This window comes from Sarcophilus harrisii, chromosome 1 (assembly GCF_902635505.1).
Source record: "Sarcophilus harrisii chromosome 1, mSarHar1.11, whole genome shotgun sequence".
NCBI lineage: Eukaryota > Metazoa > Chordata > Mammalia > Dasyuromorphia > Dasyuridae > Sarcophilus > Sarcophilus harrisii.
This window is the reverse complement of record NC_045426.1, coordinates 14,570,007-14,591,833: the sequence shown is the minus strand read 5'-3', so window position 1 is coordinate 14,591,833 and position 21,827 is coordinate 14,570,007. Positions and strand designations below refer to the sequence as shown.

The following is a 21,827-nucleotide window of genomic DNA, read 5'->3' as shown; positions in this document are numbered from 1 at the left end:
TAAACTACCAAAGGATTACTTTAGAGAGCTAGAAAAAATATTATAAAATATATAGAGAGAGGAATAAAAGGTTAAGAATATTAAGAAAATTAATGAAAAAAGTGGGAAGAAGGGGACATGAGAGGGCCAGATCTGAAACTATACTAAAAAAAACTATAATAATTAAAGTAACTTGATACAAGGTAAAAAGTAAAGAGGTTGATCAGTAGAACAAGTAAAGTATATCGAGTAAAGGGGAATAGTAGCCTAGTGCTGACCAAGTTCAGAGATCTGAGCTACTAGGACAAGAGCTCACTACTCAACAAAAATTGCTTGGAAAACTGGGAAGCAATTTGGCAGAAGCTGGGTATAGGATAATATTCACACAATAAACCAAGACAAATTCCAAATAAGAACATGACTAAGATATAAAGGGCATCAGCATATACAAATTAGAGGGGCACAGAAGAAATTACCTGTCAGATCTATGGAAAAGAGAAGAATTTATGATCAAACAAAAGGTAGAAAATTTCACAAGAGATAAAATGGACAATTTATTTATGTGAAAAATTTAACATTTTTGCACCAACAAATGCAACTAATTAGAACTTATTAGAAGAGAATATGGAAATGAGGAGAAAATCTTTGTAGCATTTCTCTGTGAGGGAAAACTTCATTTCTAAGCTATAAAGGGGAAAAGAAATTTTTTAAGGTAGTTAAAGAACTGATTAAAAATTGTAAAAATAAGAGCCATTCCCCTTATGATAAACAGGCAACACATATGATGAATAGGCAGTTTTCAGAGAAAGAAATCCAACCTTATCTATAGTCATTTTTAAAAATCTCTAAATGCCTAAAAATATAGAAATGTGAATTTAAAAAACTCTGAGGTACTACCTCACAGCCAAATTGACAAAAAAGGATAACAAAAAATGTTTGAGAGGCTATGGGAAAATATTTTAATGCACTTTTGATGGTACTGGAAACTAGTTTAAACCTTTTGGGAAACAATTAAACTATACATGCAAAAGCTATTAAACTGTACATATCTTTTGATCCAGCAATACTGTTACTAGGTCTATACTCTAAAGAGATTAAAGCAAGAAAGAAAAAGTCCACATATACAAAGATATTTGTGGCAGCCACCTTTTTTGGTGGCAGAAAAATGAGAACTGAGAGCATACCCATCACTTGGGGAATGGCTGAACAAGTTATGGCATATGATTGTGATGGAACACTACTGTGCCATAAGAAATGTGGAGGGGTATAACAGGACAAATATAGAAGTATGTTTAAAAGAATTGCACATATTTAACCTACATCAGATTTCTTGCTAACTTGGGGAAGAGGGAGATAAGAAGAGAAGGAAAAAAACTGGGACACAAAGTCTTATGAATGTTGAAAATTACCTTTTCATGTATTTGGAAAAATGAAATACTATTGAGAAGAAAAAAATAAAAAATGAGTTTTCATGAAAAAAGGAAATGATAGAAGCGGTGGTTTCCGAAAAACCTGAGCAGATTTTTAGGAACTGATGCAAAGTGAAGTGAACAGTACAGGATAACAATTTATACAGTAACAACAGTATTGTAAAGAAAAATAACTTTGAAAGAGTTAGGAACTTTGATCAATCCTATGCCCAACCACCATTCTAAATTCATCTAATGATAAATATGCTATCCACTTCCAGATAGATAGAGCAGTAACGAACTCAGAAAGAAGATTTATTCCTTTTGGACATAACTAATGAAGAAATCTGTTTGTTTTAATTATGTATATTTATTAAGGGTTTTTTTTCTTACTTTCTCAATAGGGAAGAGAAAAGTCAAAGGGAAAGCAGTTACAGATACAAGATAAGAGAAAACCAAATATATTTAAGTGGTTTTAGGCTAAAAAAAACTAAAAGTCTCTCTGCAGCAGGAATTGTGCCAAGTGTTGGCAATATAAAAAATCACAACTGTTTCTGAGCTTTAGGATTTTTTCTAATGAGGCACAAATACAGATGAGTAATAGAAAATAATTCCAAGATGCAGGGCCTTCGCAATTTGAGAGGGATCAAGAAAAGCCTCCTATAGGTTATGACATTTGAGGTGAGCCCTAAAGGAAGCCAGAACGTCTAAGAGGACTGAGAAATGGGTGTATTTTAGGCAAATAGAGCAGCGTAGAACAGGAGAGGAAATACTATATATAGGGAACAGCCAATTTGGGGAAGAGGATGTGCCTTACTTAAGCCTGGAAACGTAGAGCCAAAGGACCATCGTAGTACTGTCACCAGGGTATCCAACCCAACCACTGACTTTCTGTGGACCTTGACGAGACCAGGGCTCTCAGAGAAGTAACAGCCAAGACTAGACAGGGACAGTTCCTTTTCCCCTGTTGCCCTAGCACCGAGGACAGCGTCTGTCCCTTACTTGTCCATGGACAGAGTGATCTAGAACTGGAGCCCAATGGGAAGGGGTTCAGGGAACTTCCAGGACCCAGATTCCTCACCTTCTTCAGTATCTCTGTGTTCAGGAGCATGTAAAGATCGATGTTCCGGCTCTCCTCTTTGGCCAGTGCGCTTAGGTTACACTGAATGCTTAGGCAGGGGGTGCCGGCTCGGTTACAGTCCTGGGGGGGAAAGAGAAGAAGCTGTTATCTGGGAGCAGGAAGAGAAGCCATACTTGCCTCGATCAGCATGGAGGCAGGGATGAAGTGATAACACCTGGGAAGCACAAAAGAACGGGATTCAACTCCTGCCCATCACTTGCTAGCTAGGTGAGGCAGAACAAAGCATTTAATGGCTCTCATTCTCAATTTTACTCCCCTGAAAAGTAAAGTTAACATTTGTACCACTTTGAAAACAATGGCTTTATCTTCATAAACTCCATAAAAATGTGAACCTTCATCACCACTCATTCACTGAGATTGGCATCTCCAAGGCAGGGAATCTCTATCAGGAGAGCACAGACTATGGAAGATCTTGTTTAGCTAGAAAGGCTTGGGGCTTGGGCTATCCTCACACCATCTTGAGGGATTCAAACAAGGTTCTTGGACGTGGCTTCCATTACCAAAGTCTTCATTATTCACTCTTTTCGATCAGAACACAAAAAGATCATAAGAGCCTGGAGTAATTGACTGAATATGAGATGAAATTTAATAGGGAGAAATATCAAGGCTCAAAAAAATCAAATGTGTGAGTATAGTTTGGGAAGATTTGGGAAAACAACATGTGAAAATTATAAAACTAAATACTTAGGGTTAGTTTTTTGTTTGTTTGTTTTGTATTTTGATCTGGTCCTACAATGTCATCAATGTGGGGAACTTGCAGGGCAGGCAACTTCTTCTACATGGCAGAGTCTTGCACAGTTGTCCAAGCACTCACTTGTCCGGGGTCACAGAGGCAGACCTTGGACTCAGGTCTCTTGACCCCGGGGGTTATTGGTTTGGGACATCCACCCTCCATAGCATCCGCCATGACACACAGACTCCAGCTTACTGTGAATCAATATGGCAGCCAAGAGAGAGAACACAATTTCAGGATGGATTTTGAGAATGACAGGGTTCAGAAGGGGAAGGAGGTTAGTCTTGCTGTTGTGCTCTGCACACCCATAACATGAATTTCTGCGTTTGAACACGGCACATTTCTAACTGCTAGACCAATACAATCTTTGATTTCCCATCATCCTTTGGGTTAATTTGAAGTCTACCTCACCCCCAATAAAACACAGCTTGAGAAACACTGATCTCAGCCAAACACTTGCTGTATAAAGGAAGAAGCTGAGGTGAAAGGGCCCCAACAGCACAGAACCAGTTAGGGATAGAGGTAAATTTCAAGTCCCTGTCCTGTCCACTACACCTTATTATCAGGGAAGACTTAGGCAATTGGGAGCAAGAGGCTCCCTGGCTTTTCCAATTTCAACATTTCACACAATTTGAACGGCACATATTTACATTTATGTATAATTTCTTCCTGCTTCTTAGTTTTTCACTCAGAATCAATCTACTTCTTTTACATTCACGACTCCTTGCCGGACAGTTTAAATCCATAAGGCCTATTTTCAACCTACAAAAGTGACCGGGCTGAGAAGTTATATATTTTTTGCCCAAAGAAACAAATGAGTATCTGGCAAAAACTCTGAATTCCAAGGCATAATTTCTGTAGAGAAACAATGTGAATTCTGGGAATGAGAAGAAAGACATGATTTTAGTCTAATTCATGACTGGGGCCAAGACCAAATTTTCAATCAGCCTTGTTTCTGATGCCCCATCCAGGTGCTTCTCACTTAAAATGGCATTATGCGGGATCACATAGCTTTAAGATTTCGTAGAATAACGTAAAATGAGGGAATTGATGATTTGTACAATGTAAACAAGGGCACTTTGTGTGGGATCGGGAAGGAAGACTTAAAATTTCTCCTGTTACAGAATGGGTAAAAATAGGAAATATACATGAGTTTGAAGTTTGGACTGGACTGGAAACAAGTAAAGATATCAGGGGGAATTTAAACAATGTGAAACTTTAAAAGATCAATAAAAATAAATGAAATTTTTTTTCAAAAATGGAAGTGAGTAATTTTCCACAGAAAGGAATTTTCCATTAAAAAAAATGTCCGAAAAGACGGAAAATGGCTTTTGGGATTTTTTTCTAGGCACCAATATTTATGTCCAATTCTGATTAAGATTGGAACTAAGTTGTAAAAAGCACTCCTTGTTTCTGTCTGGTGTGTTAAAAGGATTATTGGCTCTCTGGAGCCACGAGATTTCCTGAATCTAAATAGAGTGCTTCGATTTAAGGTTCATACTGACAAATACAATTTATCCATAATCCTTAAGCCCTTGTAATTCAATTGCTGCAAAAGCTGATTTGGGAATAACACCCAGACATATAAATTCCTACATCCTCATCCAGAAGATGGGTCTTTTCTCTTTGAAATATTTTCCCCAGGAGGTCCGCGGAAGGAATACCCACTCACATGAGTGAGGCCCAGAGCCTTACCAGTACTTTTCGTCCAGACTTGGTGAAAAATGCAAATATTGTGTGAAAAATGTTTTCCTGTTCTTGAGGGATAATGCATGGGGTTGGATTCTTTTGAAAAGAACAGTTTCCTCTCTCCTGGCCAACCTGAAATGAAAAGAAAAAAACAAGACGTGAAGATTTTAGGAGAAGATGGGAATACAAACACAACTGTTCTTTGGGTGATTGAGGAGCCAACCAGCCAAGCTTATGGAGTACCACTGTTGAGAGCCATCGAGAGGACATAGGCAGCAGTCAGCAGGGGTTTCATGCTACGCTAACCATCCTTCTACAACGCTCTGGGCTCCAAGAAAGTCCATGTGCTGGTAACCCATCCTGAGCCAGTGCACGATTATTCTTGGCAAGAACCAATGGCACGGATGATTGGAATCCACAGACAAACCACATCATCCCCTTCTCGAAATCTTTCACTCTAAGTTTCTAAAAGTCTGGTCTGGCCTGAATTTTTTTCTTTTTTCTTTCCTCTTATTCTTCTTCCCATGGAGATGGAAACAGCCAAATCATAGTGGAGAAGATGGCACTGAGTCAAAGAGACTTGAAAACTAGTCTCTGGATAATCAAGAGGGAACAGCGATCGGCAATAACATCAGGAAAAAGATTGAAATGACATTCATTTGCCCCTTTAAAATTTGCAAAGCATATTACAATAATGGGGAAGAGCCAAAGATTCCCGTTAACAGTCCAATTTCCATCTCTGATTGTTTGTCTGTTTGAACCAGGCTCTTATGCCTTTTGTTAATCATCATTGCCTCCCATTAAATCACGCATTTAAATTCCCATCCATATACTTTCCATTCTATATTTGTAACAAAGACAATTGTGGTTCTTGCTTTAAATGTGGTTCTTGCTTTAAATCTGTTGATTCTTTTGAATGAAAGGGCCCTTCTAACTTTGGTCAGTATTTCTGCAAAAGGACCCTTCCAGCTTCAGCCTACAATGCTGACCTTTCACAGCACAGCTATAGATAGGACCCTCATTATGAATCCATGAAATTAATGCCTTTTCACTTATACAACAAGCACACTTAGTGTTGGTGGAAAAAAAATACATTGAAAATGCAAAAATGCAAAGTTCTGGTTTCATCTTTCCTTTGCCATCATTACTCATTGCAAAGCAAACTCTTGTATGTGTCCCGGGCCTCCTAGTGGGGGCTCATTTTCTGAGCCCCATTACCAAGGGGCATTTCTAAAGCCAAAAGTTCAATGAGAAAATCTATAAAGCTGACCGTGAATCTGAGCTTTTTGTGACTCCTATCTTCACATGGTGACCAAATACAGGTAAAAATGGGAAGGAGTCAAACTTCTGAGCTTCCGTGGGCTCCCGACTGTCCCAAAGGGAAATAAGCCAGAGGCCCGCTGGCTATTCCCTAAACTCGATTATCAGTTTTCTCTGCTATCATCCCTATACTTTCTCCATCCAATTCAACCTTCATCCCCTCTTCTAAAAGTCCTCTAATTCCTCTCCAGCTTCCCTCTACAATCAGCCTCTCCCCCTTTATCCTCCACAGAGCCACCACAATAATCCTGCTAAATCATGGCATCATCCTGTGGCTTCCCTGACAAAGAATATTCAGTGGCTCCCTATTGCTTCAAGGATGAAACACCAACTTCTCAGCTTGGCACCTAAAACCCTCTTTGACAATGCTTCATGTTACCCTTAAATAAATCTCCTTCTTCCTGGCTTTGCCCAAGGCTGCCTCCATGTTGAAAATGTACTCCCTCCTCAGGTCTGCTCCTTGGGTCAATGCAGGTACCCTTGGGAAAAGCTCCATGAGGGCAAGAACTGCGTCTGCTTTTTCTTTGTGATCCAAGTGCCTAGTGACGTGCCTGACATACAGCAGGTGTTTAATAAGTGTTTGTTGGTTGTAATAGCCAGGCGCTCGCTCCCTCACACTCCTACACATACACTTGCGGGTTGACAGGTTTTGCCCCCTTCCTCAGTGTGATATAAGCTATGGGAGGACGGGGTCTCATTTCCCCTTGTCTGGGTATGGCCACTGCCCAGTCTCCAGCCTGGCACAAAGGAGATCCTGGCTCCCTCCAGGCTTGTGGGATCTCCTGGATCGGAGGGGGGACAGGGGACCCTGCACCCTCCTTTGCTCTGCTCCTGCTCAGTCTCCAGGCAGGGAGGGGGATGATAGAAGCACAGGAGAAACCTTCCCTGCTCTGCTAATTGCTTTCAGATGTTGCTCTGGAGGAGCCATCCTCGCCAGTGCAAAGGCCAGCCAGCTGGGAACTCAGGGCAAAGGGTCAGAATCTGGAGGGGAGCTCAGCAAGGCAACGGCGTGGCCTCTGGAAGGCATTCACCAGCAGGGAATGTGACAATGCATCCTGGTGACCCTCTCTCACCCCTCTGGCCCGTCTCCTAAACTGGACAGGAGAAGAACAGTGATAGGATGTGACCCGGAATCCGTTCCCTGGAATCTGAAGAAGGGACAGGGAAAGCGAGCCTGTGGTGAACAAGGAAAGCCTCGTGTAATTAGGTTGGGAACTGGGGTTGTGTGAAATCACGGCAGGAGGGGAGGCAGCATTTCAGGGTGGTCCATTTTTCATTAGCAAATGTCTCACAGAAGCTAAGAGCAGGGAACATCCTCTGAGGCCTTCTTGACCAAGGGTCATTCTAACTCTGAGACTCTTGTAATCGGCTGCCTCGTTTATCATAAGCTCAGCTGGAAAGGCCATCCTGTCCGTACCCATCTGTGAAACCCCCATTCATCCAACCTTGACCAGTGACTTCCAGTAACCAATGACTTCGCCCCCTCTGAATGGCTCTGTGTCTGGGGCAACTTGTGGAGCACGTTTGCCTGAGGAAGGGATTCCAGCTTTAGGGAGTTCTCTGGAGTTCCCCGATTCTGAGATAAATGGGACCATGGAACCCAAGTATGGGTTAGTCTTGAGCCAGTCAGAGCAAACCTTGGAGTCCATTGTCTGCCCCATTTTTTATCCAGGACATGACGAAAAGAAATAGATTCTCAGAAAGTGGAAAATAACCAATCGTCTTTGGGATATTTCTAACTGACTCTGCCCTAATGACAAAAACCAATCTTGCCCAAGAGAGACCCCGGTGAGGGAGCTGGCGGCCACTCTCAAGTTGGCCACATGAGCCTGTAGGCAGCTCAGAGTGACCTCTTGGGTAGGATAAGAGGGAGATGCCAAAGTCCCAATAAATGATGATAATAATGTATCGCTGCTGTGATAACTACCATCTCCACAGCACTGGGAGGTTTATGAAGCATTTTACACATGGTATCTCATTAGATCCTTGCAACCCTGTAAAATAGGAGCTGTTATGATTATTCCCATTTTGCAGATGAAGAATTTGTGGTTGAGAAAAATCAAGCTAATAAACCAACATCATGCAGTTAGTGTTTGAGGCAGGATTGATCCCAGATCTTAATTATGAGCCGAGCTCTCCATCCACTATGACCCCTAGTCGACTCACTACAGATGATCAATGCTTTAATAGTCCTTTGGTCATGTATTAGTTTGTACACTGCCAAGGTCTTCTATTTACACTAACAACTGACCATCTTCTGGAGGCACTTTGCTTTTTCCAGAAGGGGAACAAAGAAGTTCACCTCCTCCCTGAAGTCTTCTCACTTGCCTCAGAAGAAAGGAACTTCTCCCTCCTCAGATTGGAAAAGCTAGATTGGGAAATGACCTCAAAGAGTTGACCTCCTCACTAATTCACAAACACACTCAGCACTGGAAAGCAGCTCGGTAGCCAGCTCCTGACCAGGAATTGCCTCTTAATAACATCATCTCCAGGTCTTTCCCTAAGGCTTCGTGTTCTCATCAATGAGAACTGTTCAGAACCAGAACCAGACCCACTCTATTTCCATGATGCTTTCTGCAAACCTTCCCCCTCAAACCCCAACTCCACGTCACTCAACCTCTTCCATGTGACCACTTAACACTACCAATTCCTAGAAAAGCCATATCCATCAATTCTGATTCCTCTTACCGTCTTTGAAAAACATCCTTAGCTACCACTCCTTTACATGCTATTGTCCTTTTTAGAATTGAAGCTCCCAAAATTTGACCCTGGGCCTTTATAATAACCACTTAATAAATGCTTTTTATGTACTTATTCCTTGTCCAACTTCTTTAGAACTTTAGGACAGCATTATTTATTTATTTATCTTATTGATCTGTGAATGCTTAAAAAAAAGATTGCTCTTAGAAAATCTAGTGTGGGTGGCCGACTATGTTCAGCTTTTCTCTCAAACTTTCCAGTGTTTGTACTTCAGCAACCAATTTCTTCTCATTGATCAGAATCGCACCCAGAATATCGGTTTCCTCCATCATTTCCTTAATCATTTAGAGAATACAAAATATCATAAAGCTAAGTAGACATTATAGGAGCTGTCCCACATTTGGTAGAGATCTGAGAGCATTAGCAAATGTCAAGATATACCATGACCATCATCACTCTTACCTCATGGTTCCATGCCAAATTTGTGATCATTTTCCTGAACTCATCATCTATTTCCTCCTTCTGGCTAGGCAGTCTATAGCATGCTCTCAGAATATTTCTTAGGGTCTTTCCTCCACTATTTTTATTCTCATGCTTTCTGCTACTTGCACCTGCACTTCTCCTTAGGTTCCTGTATTTATTTGTACATTTGTACACTATTTTACCGCCTCTTTTATTTATTCTGTTCTTTTTGAGTAATATCTATTGTTCAATTAGATCCCAAGGTCTTCTGACTTTCATCTCAATTCTCTTTCCACACCGACTTGTTACCTTCAAAATAATCTGACAGCATTCCTCTTTAAAAACTTATTTTCATTTAAGAATTGAATTACACGAACCTTGTAACATGGCTAATTAATCATCAGCTACTCTCAACAACAACACGTTATCTTCAGAAACAAGAGGAGCAATGTTTTATGTGGCTTTGCTTGTTGCAAAAGGCTGCAAAGAGCCACAGAACTAGTATCATCAAACAGCTATCTTTCCCAGAAAACTTGCCCCAAAATATTATGGACTCTGCCCCCTCCAGCTTGGCTTTAATTAGCTTCTGTTAGCTTTTCATATTTACTGAGTACAAATGTTTCCCACGACACACTCTGCTCATCTTCCCTGAACTTTAATGTCTGGAAAAAGTCCATCTCTATTAGAATTTGAGAAAAAGCACAGAACCAGGATCTGTAGATCTTTATACAAATAATGACATTTTAATTAAGGACTCAACCACATGGATGAATCCTTTCAAGGCAGCTCACAAAGGCCGCCCTCGTCCATCAAAGATTCTTATCCAAAGTAAAATGATTTAAAGTCCCAAATCAAGAAACAGACAACACAAGAAAATACAAGGAGTGCACTATCATAGGAAGGGGAGTTGAAGGTAGAAAAGAAAATAGGTAAAAAGTTAGACTTAGGCCAATTCAACAAAGATTTATTAAGTACCCGATATTATATTATTTTGATAAGATTTATTTTTTATAATTTTAAGCTGAGCATATAATGTTCTGTAGAATATAAACTCCTTGAGGACAAGAACTGATTCACTTTTTTTTAATGTTCTGTAGAATATAAACTCCTTGAGGACAAGAACTAATTCACTTTTTTTTTTAAGTATTTTATTCTGAACTTAACAAATGCTTTGCATTTTCATAACATAGTAGAATAGAAAAGTTGACTGTACATGAAACTGCAAATCTATTATATATAACTTGCTATTCCTTTTAAGTATATAATAAAATTACCATGTGACTTTCTTTTTTCCCCTTTTTTTCTTTCCTCCCACCCTCGCCCTAGAGAAGGCTACCATTGGACATGAATATGTGTGTATACATGTGGATATGTCTAGATCTATATATGTGTGTATGTATATATGTAAAAATCATCCTATACATACTTCTACTTATCACTTCTTTCTCTGGATGAAAATATTATCTTCCTTTCATATGTTCTTTGTAATGAATTTGAGTATAATAGTCAAAATGACTTACTCACTTTATTGTTTTTAAAACAATATTGTTTTTAGTATTTAACACATACTAGTATGCTGAAACATCAGAGCAGGAGGAGGTAGACAGCACGGAGGGCCAAGGTGAAAGACAAAAGTAGAGTTTGGGGGATCAAATGAGCTAAACAAGCACCAGCTCTGCTGCTCCACACTGCAAAGCCCAGTGAGGCCTCCCCAAAAAGAAAAATACAGGAAGGCCCCTAGATATTCCATTGGCTTTTATATTTCTACTTTAAAATAGGTTTCATGTGGGGAAAAAACAGCAAAACAACATAGAAACATGTCCATTCATCCCTTACAAGGAATCCAAGATCCCCCTTGACAATGGAGGCAAAGAAAATTGAAGGGGGAGTGGAGCCATTCCAAGTGAAAGTTATAATTTATATACATTATAATGGACATTAGAATTACATCTTTGGGTCATAGAAGACCCCACTTCTACTTTAAAATAATGCAAATTAGCCCTCTTTGTGGCGGCCAGAAACTGGAAACTGAGTGGATGCCCATCAATTGGAGAATGGCTGAATAAATTGTGGTATATGAATATTATGGAATATTATTGTTCGGTAAGAAATGACCAGCAGGATGATTTCAGAAAGGCCTGGAGAGACTTACACGAACTGATGCTGAAGGAAATGAACAGGGCCAGGAGATCATTATATACTTCAACAACAATACTATATGATGATCAATTCTGATGGACGTGGCCCTCTTCAACAATGAGATGAACCAAATCAGTTCCAATACAGCAGTAATGAACTGAAGCAGCTACACCCAGGGAAAGAACTCTGGGAGATGACTATGAACCACTATATAGAATTCCCAATCCCTCTATTTTTGTCCACCTGCATTTTTGATTTCCTTTACAGGTTAATTGTACAATATTTCAAAGTCCGACTCTTTATACAGCAAAATAACTGCATGGACATGTATACATATATATTTAACCTATACTTTAACATATTTAACATGTATTGGTCAACCTGCCATCTGAGGGAAGGGGTGGGAGGAAGGAGGAGAAAAGTTAGAACAAAAGGATTTGAAACTGTTAATGCTGAAAAATTACCCATGCATATATCTTGTAAATAAAAAGCTATAATAATAAAAATTTTAAAAAACAGAGAAAAGAAAAAAATAACTGCAAATTTACTCTACAGCCTAGCAAAATGTGCATCTAGAAGCCGCCCCTCAGGAGGTTTTTTCCTTCCTATTAGTTGCTTGACCCCTGAGATGCTTTGGGGGGTGTTGCTGGGGGAGGGCAGGACAGGATGCTGGGAAAGTAACTGGAGAGCCCGTCGCTGAAGTATCCCACAAAACGGGACTGGTTTATGGCCCAACAAACAGACAGCCACTTGGACAAGGTCCATCCCATGAACATCCTACCGACCTTTACGAGTGTGAAATTGATTCAGATGGGTCGATGTTTCCGGAAAGGAGTTACATATATATATTCAGGCTACTTAAAGTCCACAAAAAGGAATTCCAGACGAAGCCAATTTTTGTTTAGAGGAGAAATAAATGGCATAAAAATATAATCTGAGCACTTCCTGTCCATGCCAAAAATGTTTAACATCCGCAGATAACAAAACATGTTGGAGCCCAGCAGTTTGTTGATTTTGGCAATAAGTTAATGAGGCATCCATGCATCAACACAGAGAAATAAAAGCACCAGCCCTTTCACACAGCTTGTGGAAAGCTCTGATCACTATGATTAGAGCGATTCTTTAAAAAGAAAAAAAGGGGCTTGGGACAAACTAGGAATTTCCAGTACGAGTTCTATCTCACATTCTCACTGAGTGAAGCTGCCGCTGCTTGTTCCCACTCCTAGTCCTTTACTCACTCTCCTTCCACTTCCATTCATCTACGGTAGAGCCAGGGTTGGGGGGAAAGCAACCCTTTGCAGCCCAAGACCTAGCAGCAATGGATCATGGGAATTTTGTTACAAGCACACATGGGGCAAGGGATTTCGGCTTTTGTTTTTCTATGGGGGGGGGGGGGTCTGGCAGTTAAAGAGAGGGAGACAGAAAAGGTGATGCTCAAGCCACTGTTTAGCAATGGGAATCTAGCACTGAGTGGCAAGGAGCTTGAGCACAGTCTGGGTCCATTTGGACTCTTAAGAAGGGGTGTAGCTGGGAGAACCTGAATCTGGAGAGTTAAAGACTGGGTTCCCCCAATTCTCTGCTGCCAAAGGCATTTCCTATGGTAAATCTCAGTTGAACTGAGTTGGTCTTAATTCATGATGTTCCCTATTGTATGACAAGCTCTCAGTGTTGCTATAAAAGGATGACTGGTCCTCCTACCTCCTGTACTCCCTTTGGGCTGCCCAGGTATGATCCTATGTTCTTATCTGGGAAGTGGGAGATGGGGAGAGCACTAGGAAATGGCTTTGGGTAGTGATACAGGGAGAAAGCAAGGCAGAGGACAGATTTGCTGCCAAGATTTCCAAGGCAACAGAACTGGCATTCTCCCCATTACCCAAAGCTTGAGCTGTATGAAAGATTCTGGTCTTTATTGAGAATTCTTCTAAATTCAGATAACATTACTCCCTTCATTTTCCTTTTTTCTTAGGAAGGTCGATGCTTAGTAAAGGGTCTAGTGGAAGGAATTGCCTATGGGAAAGTCGCCCCGCAGCACACATGACCACAATCCAGCTAAGGAAAGAGTTGGGAAGTAAAGTAAATATCTACATTTCCGCAGATAGGTAATCTAAGGAGGGAGGGATGACCTTTTTATTTTCATTTTCACTTCCCATCTTAAACCAAACCTTGCCAAACAGCACCACCACCTGGTCATGCCAGGTACTTTACCAATGACATCACAACGCATTTATGCCCAAAAGTAAGACATCATTTGGGATCTAAGAGGTTTAATAAGTTAACAGGTTTGAAACCTTTTGATTCCTTCACACAAGATTAATAACAAGCTCAGGAGTTAAGCATCAAAGCTAAAGTTTTGAGGGCTTCAGTGCAGGACTGAAAGTCTTCTTTCAAGTCTTAAATTTACAAAATAAGTAAATCACAAAATCCCAGAATAGAATGGTACTTACCTGCCCTAAGTCTAAACCAAATGTCCCCAAATTCTCTTCTACTGGACACCAAATAAGTGACCACTCAGCTTCTACCTGAAAGCCTCTGATGAAAGATACCCTCTCTTTCCCAATAAGTCTATTCCCCTGCTGCTGTACAGCTCTAATTATTAGGAAGTTGAGTTTCTTTCTGATATCAAGCCAAATGGGTCTCTCTCTGTAATTTCCATCTATGGCTTTTTCCTCTGCCCTTGGGAAGTAAACAGAATTAGTTGAATCTCTCCTTTACAGAGAGCCCTTCAATGGCCCTCTTCTCCACATCCTTCCACTCTACATGGGGAACTTGGCCTCAAGCCTGTCCACCATTCTGGTCATCCTTCCTCTGGAGGCTCTCTTTATCAATGAGCTCCATAGAACAAGATGCTTAGAACTGGACACAATACTTCTACTGTGGTCAAATCAGGACAGAGTACAGAGGGACAGTATAGTTTCCTTGGCAACCTCTGAGATGATCACCAGCATCTGACTATAATGATGTCTCTTCTTTCTGATAGCTGGGTTCCCAATCCACAAAAAAGTGTGTCAAAAGATAGAAAAGAGCAGTTCTGTTTCATATACAATGAAGAGAAGGAAAAGGAGAAGGGAATAAGCATTTATTAAGCACCTACTATTTACTAAGTACTGCACTAAGTGTTTTAAAGATATGATTTGATCCTCACCAACTCCCCAAGACGAAAGTGCTGGTATGATCCCCATTTTACAGTTAGGGACTAAGGCAGGCAGAAGTTCAATGACTTGCCAAGCATCTCACAGCTCACACAATTTGTCCTCAAGGTCCTTGGTGTGCTTATACCATGGCTAATACTTAATAGCTACTCCTTCTACTTATTCTCTGAGCCTTGGTTTACAACTCCATCAAGTAAACTTGTTTTCCCACAATCCCTCAGCAAACTGATTTTTTTCTTTTTTGTCATCTTTATATTGATGGGCATCAGAAAAAAATCTAAGAGATGTTTTAATTAGCATTCCTGCTGCAGGAAGGAGAAAGAGTTTCTGACTGAAGTCACCCTATGTAAAAAATGAAGATGGAAAAGCCCCCCTCCCAAAATTCAACATACACTGATGGACGTCAAATATTTATGTCCCTCTGTACAACACACAAGGTCAGGAGAGCGGGCCCTGGGCTTGGAGTCAGGATGAACCACATTAAGGGTCTGTTTTGTGATGGGCAAGCTATCTCTCTACTTCCCGGCTCAGTTTCCTCTTCCATAAAACGAGGAGACAGACTCAATGGTCTTTAAGGTTCCGTCCTTCGGCTCTTCATCTATTATCCTATGGAAGGACGCTTCCCAGGCTTATAATCCACAGAGAATGATAGTTCTACTGAGACTTAAAATCCGCAGCCAGGCGGTTCTGAGCTTTCCGGGATCTTCACAGATAATGATCGTTCGTAACTAACTCCGTCTGTCCCCCCACATGTACACACCCCTATAAGGGTGAAGCCGAATCAATCAGTGAGGTCCCCTCTCCTTTCCTAAGTAAGTGACAGGATTCCCTGTTATCTTAATGAAGTGAGAACAGGCTCTGACCACCAATCAATCACCACTTGGAAGAAAGTGCAAAATGTCACTGGATGGACTAGAGGAAGTGTGCTCTGAGGGCCCGAGGAAAGAGCTGCCTTCTGTGAGAGAAGGCCAATTCTAGAGTATCAAGGATCGCTCTGCATTTGGGGCCCACTGAGGGGCAAAGAGATATCATCACTAGGGGGAAGCAGGGAGGGGAACATCTCTGCTCCCCCACGGGAGACTCCTGCAAGTTTCCTATCTAGACATCTCCTGCCATTAGGGTAAGTGGTTTCCTGTGGGAAACTTGTTTCACAATATAGACCTGCAGCTGCTCTGTGACCCCCAATTTCTGAGTTCTCTGGGCCAAATGGGGGCTGGGAGTCTTGACCAAGGTTACCCAGCCACTATGTGATGGGGCAAGGGGGAGGTGTTTGAGACACCTTGCCTCTGAGAATAACCCTATCTCTACCTACTACACCACACTGCCCAGGGGCAATTAATAAGTTTTTTTTTCCTTTCTGCAACATCACTAGAGATACAAATACATCCCACTCACAATCTAGCCCTCTCTACTAGGCCAGGCCATTAATCATACGTCCTTCCATTCCGTTCTCTGCATTAATTTAGATCTGATTCAATTTAATTCGATCTCCCAAATGTTTATTAAGTGCCTACAAAGCTCAGAAAGACAGGAGAGTATCTAAAGAGGAAGCTTCAAAGTCAGGAAGTTTAAGCTCTGCCTGGGTCCTGCCTGATTCTGGTTCTAGCCCTGCCTCTGACCTTATGGGCTGAGTCACCCTGACCAAATCTTTTCATCTTCTGGGGTCTACGAAACTCTTAAAGATGAGAGCTAGATCCCAATTAGTGCAAGCAGCAAATCCCCTGATGTGGTCGGCCATATTTGAACTCACACTGTTCTAAGTTGTAATGTTATACAATACACTTTTTAGTTTCAGCCCAATGGAAAACTGTAGAGTGAATCTGAATAATGCAACCTCTTCAGGGAATTTATCATTCGCACTAACAGGCACTTTTCACTATATAATAGTCCCATGGAAGGTCTGGAGAGACTTACACAAACTGATGCTGAGTGAAATGAGCAGGACCAGGAGATCATTATATACTTCAACAACAATACTAGATGATGACCAGTTCTGATGGACCTGCCCATCCTCAGCAACGAGATCAACCAAATCATTTCTAATGGAGCAGTAATGAACTGAACCAGCTACGCCCAGAGAAAGAACTCTGGGAGATGACTAAACCATTACATTGAATTCCCAATCCCTATATTTATGCCCACCTGCATTTTTGATTTCCTTCACAAGCTAATTGTACAATATTTCAGAGTCTGATTCTTTTTGTGCAGCAAAATAACAGTCTGGTCATGTATACTTATTGTGTATCTAATTTATATTTTAATATATTTAACATCTACTGGTCATCCTGCCATCTAGGGGAGGGGGTGGGGGGGTAAGAGGTGAAAAGTTGGAACAAGAGGTTTGGCAATTGTTATTGCTGTAAAGTTACCCATGCATATATCCTGTAAATAAAAAGCTATTAAATAAATAAATAAATTAAAAAATATATATATAATAGTCCCATGGGTATGAGGAAAGAGGGTGCAAGTGGAATTAGGAACACCCTAATGTCATTCCCAAAAGTGACTTTCCATTTAATTTACTTACATTGTGTCCATACACACATGGCCCTGATAGAGCGAACTGGCCATCCATTTTTTTTTTTCCTGAGGCAATTGGGGTTGAGTGACTTCACACAGCTAAGAAGTGTCAAGTGCCTGAGGCAGATTTGAACTCAGGTCCTCCTGACTTCAGGGCTGGTGCTTTATCCACTGCCCCACCTAACTGCCCCTGGCCATCCATTTTTTAAGAAAATGGGTCAAGGCTGATTTCTGTCACATGATTAAATGTCAGCATCCCCCGACTCCACAGCCAGCACCAGACAAGATGAAGAAAAAGCAAATCCTGTCCCAGGGCAGGGCAGAGTCAGCCATCGGACCACGGGGAGCTCTGTGTGTGTCCTCTGCCAACAGAATGACTGGATTTTGCTGTGCCCGAACGTCAGCTTTCTCTCAGGACTGATTTAAACCAAGGCTACACACACCACGAGAGAATGCGAGAGAGACTAGGAGAAAGTGAGGTCTGAAGACCCGACATCTTTGTTCAAGATTCCTGAGGTCAAATGGCTGTCTCGGGAAATCCTAATGCAAGTGGGCATGCCCTCTGTACCTGAGCATCTGCAAGGATTACCTGGGGCCCTGAAACACTGGGCGACCTGTCCAGGACCACACAGAGTCAGGGGGGACTTGTCTTCCTGGCCTGATGCACATCTCTCTAGCCACTGCACAGCACTGCCTCTCTCTACCTTGTACACCTTCCTATTCAATGTCTGCTGAATGGAATGGAAACAAATCGAATTGGATTCATTCAACAAAATGAAGGGAACTGAAGTGATTTGAATTATACATGATGAATTGGTCTTTTGTAGCATAAAGTCTTGGGGAGAGGGAAGGATGGGAAATAGGGTGGAAACATGAAGAAATTATTATGGACCAGGTGCAAGTCTCCTCAGCACAAGGGGCAGGCACCCAGAAACTCACCATCACCTCCTGGATGAGAAACATCTCGACATCTCCTGCGGAAAGGCGGTCGGGGATCCAGAAGTTGACAGATGAGCCGGGGAGAGTGCTCGGTCCAGTGTTATAAACCTGGGAATATTCCACACATACAGACAGTGTTATTTAATGAAACCTATTGCTCTGTGGTTTTCTTCTAATTGATGACTCCCCAATACCAGGACCTATTTGAGAGTAAAAACCTCCAAATTCTCTCATAGAGATCATCACGCCTCCGTCTGGCTTAGATCCTAAAGAGCTCCTCTCCACTCCCAGGGGAAGTAAGTGACTAACGGGTGTGGGACATCAGCAGGACTTGAATCTGACTCTGAGACTGGCTCTCTACCCCCTGCCCCACCTCTTGTCTAGGTTAAGTTCAATGAAAACAAGCTTCCTAGTACAAGAGACTTGCAGTGTTCTTTTTGACTGCTTAAAGTCCCTCAGAGAAAGCCACGCCTTAGGAGGGTAGAACAAAGATGTAAAGATAAGTTCAATATAACAAAAAATATAATACTACAAAATTATATATATATATTCATTCTCTCTCTCTGTCTCTTTCTCTGTCTCTCTCTCTGTCTCTTTCTCTGTCTTTCTCTCTCATTCTGTTTCTCTTTCTCTCTCTCTCTTTCTCTCTCTCTCTCTCTCTCTCTCTCTCTCTCTCTCCCCCCCCTCCTTTTTCTTCCTAAACATTATAAACCTATTTTATTTTCTTGATACATGAGGAAATCTAAATGGCAACAACTGGGGATCAGAAAGAACATTTGAAATAATTCAGTTCAACCCACTCATGTTACATGTGAGGAAACTGAGGCAGGCTTGGCAAGGTCTCCTGGAACTTACCTCTCTGATCCTCAGACTTGTACTTTTCCACTATATCAGACTATATGTTAAAATGCTGATAAAACCAATGGGGGGGGTTGATGCTTTTTTTCATTTATGCCATGGTTGTTTCCAAATAAAATACTGGCTCTACTATCTTCCCAATGAGCTTTGTGATACCATTAACATAAAAGGTCAAAGGAAGCTCCATGTTGGGAGCATGGATGAGGTTCTGCTGCCGTGGTTCCTCCTCAATGCTTGGAAAGAAGGATTTCCTCATCTCTCCGTTCAAGATGGTTTTGCAAGCTTCCCTAAAGGGCTCAATTTGGAATCTGCCACTAATCACACATTAGCATCTTGCCCCCGCAATGCCCTCTTACTTCTGCCATTTAATTATCCCGCCAACGTGTCCCCAAGTGCCCCATCATTTATCTGAAGAACAACGAAGGCAAAGAGAGATGGCAGACGCTGGGTCGGCGAGGTGAGCACGGCCTTGGAGAAAGGCTGGGTTTGGACAACAAAGACGAGAGAGACCGAGAGAAACCCTTAGAACATGAGCCAAAGAGCAGAGAAAGGTAAGAAATATTGGCTTTGGCAAGGGATGGGAACGAGGGAGGTTCGGTTAGCAGCAGCTCGTCGGAAAAAAAGCTTTGTGGGTTTTAATAGACTGCAAATTCGATCTAAGTTAACAGTGGGATCTGGAAGCCAAGAAGGATAATGCAATTGTTCGACTGAGTTAAGAGAGGCCGAGATTCCAGGAAGGGGGAGGTGAGAGTCCCACTGGGCTCGGCCATCGCCAGACCACCCCGGAGACCGGGCTCGGTGATGGAGGGCACAGGAGTTTCAAAGGCTTTGTGATAGAGTGGAGCAACAAGAGCAGCCACCAGGATGCTGGATGGCCATGTCAGATGGGGGTCTCTGGAAGAAGGGAGAAGAGTCTGCTCTAACAGGGAAAGGGCCATGCTTTGGGGTAGGAGGAAAAGTTACAATCAGAAATTAAAGGATCATGGACCCAGAGTCGGAGAGGGTGAAAGGCCATCTCCTGGAAGTCCAATTCTTCCATTTTTTTAAAATGTAAGAAGATTGAAACTGAAACAGCTGAAGTCATTCACCAAGGGCCATGAGGCTAGAAAACACGTGAGATGCAATTGGACCTTGGTTCTTCCTGATAACAGGTCCAGCTTTCTCTCTACTGTCCCAACCAGTAGAAGTCACAGACACGAGATTCAGTTTATATAAGGATTTTTCCTAAGGAACAGGACTGGCCACAGAGGAGGGGGCTCCAGTACTGCCGGCCCTCAGACCACAGCCTTGGAGTTGAGAGGGATTCAGAGGTTTATTTGTTTTTATGTTTATTTTATATCTCTAGGCTATTTTGTAGATAAGGAAATAGAAGCACAGAGGACAAAGACAGAAGGAAGGACCCTTTATCTGTTATAGACAGTAAAGGAAGTTCCTTTCACTGTGACACCATGTGATCTTGGGCAAGTCACTTCACCCTGTCTGCTTCCACATCCTCACCTGTAAGAGGAGCTGGAGAAGGAAATGGCAAACCGTTCCAGTCTCTCTGCCAAGAAAACCCCAAAGACTCGGACATGACTGAACAATAACAATAACAACAGTGGAAAGAGCTCCTGAGTCTGAGGATCGGGGTTCAGATTCTACCTCTGACCTTACCCATGTGGCCTTGGGCAAAGCGGTAAAATGAGGGAACTGGACTCAATAGCAAATGAAAATCCTTCCGGTCTGAATCTATGCTCTTGTGAGGTTTTATAAATCTTCCTACCCTTTTAGTATACTCAGCAAGCATTAATTAGGCACCAATTATAATAAGCACATAATAAGCACCAATTAAGCCGGGTACTGACCTCACTTATATTCTCCCAGGAGGAAGCAATACCTGCCCAGATGAATAAATACAAGACACATGTGTGTGCGCACACAGATATGTATATGTGAAACATAAATATCACGTTTTTATATTTTTATTATTCATTGATTCATCTGGGAAAGCTTTTGCATTGTGACTCGGAGGGGGTGGGAGAGTCCTAAGTTATAAATATGATGATCGTCATCCCTCCCCCACCTCATCCTTTTATTATTAATACAATCATTAGGAGGAAACCATTAGTCAGAGCATCGGCACATCTGGTCTTTATCTGTTTCCCAACCAATAATAAAAGGCAATGGAAAAAAACCATATTTCTTCGCAACTTATTTTGTCTTTCTTTCTGCTTCCCAGGGACCGGCGGCAATCGCTCACGAGCCTCCAGCTCCCACTCTGGCTACGCCGTGACCCTCCCTGCCTATAAATCAGAGGCAGGGCATGGGAGCGGGCCCAGCTTTCTCCGCAATCCAGTCTCCCCTCCCGGGGACGGAGCCATGTGTTCCCCATTACCCGGGAGGTGGCACAGGGCCTGGGAGAGCGCAGGCCCGAGAAGCCCCGTTGTTTATAAGAGCCAATAAATGTTTGTCTTACGCCCTCTCCCCTCCCACAGCTTCTTCCCCTCCCCCACGCTCCTGGCCCTCCAACAGCCCTTTCTTTGTCTTTGTCCTCCGTCCCTGCTCCCACCTGGCAGCCAAACAGAAGGGGTCACGCCCGGGGATGGCATGGGCAGCCAGGAGTCACATTCCTGTCCAAAACCCAATCCATTCATGAAAAGAAGGCAAGAAGAGACTCCCAGGAGAAGAATCAGGGAATCATGGGGGAAGAGACCTAGGCTCAGCTCCCCTCGCCCAAGCTGGCCACCTCACTGGGAGAAACATGAGGTCCAGAGCTGGGGACCGGCCCAAAGGCAACGACAGGGAGAGGT

The 21,827-nt window shown here is 42.2% G+C and overlaps 1 protein-coding gene across 1 annotated transcript in view; it reads right to left on the bottom strand.

Annotated features, from left to right (window-relative positions):
• ITGA9 (integrin subunit alpha 9) overlaps positions 1–21,827 on the bottom strand; it is a 287,368-nt gene that overhangs the window by 39,545 nt on the left and 225,996 nt on the right. The window contains exons 24-26 of the mRNA XM_031962459.1: positions 18,181–18,288; positions 4,958–5,083; positions 2,470–2,589 (exon numbers count right to left, since the gene is read on the bottom strand). Of these exons, the coding sequence (XP_031818319.1) occupies positions 2,470–2,589; positions 4,958–5,083; positions 18,181–18,288 (354 nt within the window). The remainder of the gene's footprint in view (positions 1–2,469; positions 2,590–4,957; positions 5,084–18,180; positions 18,289–21,827) is intronic.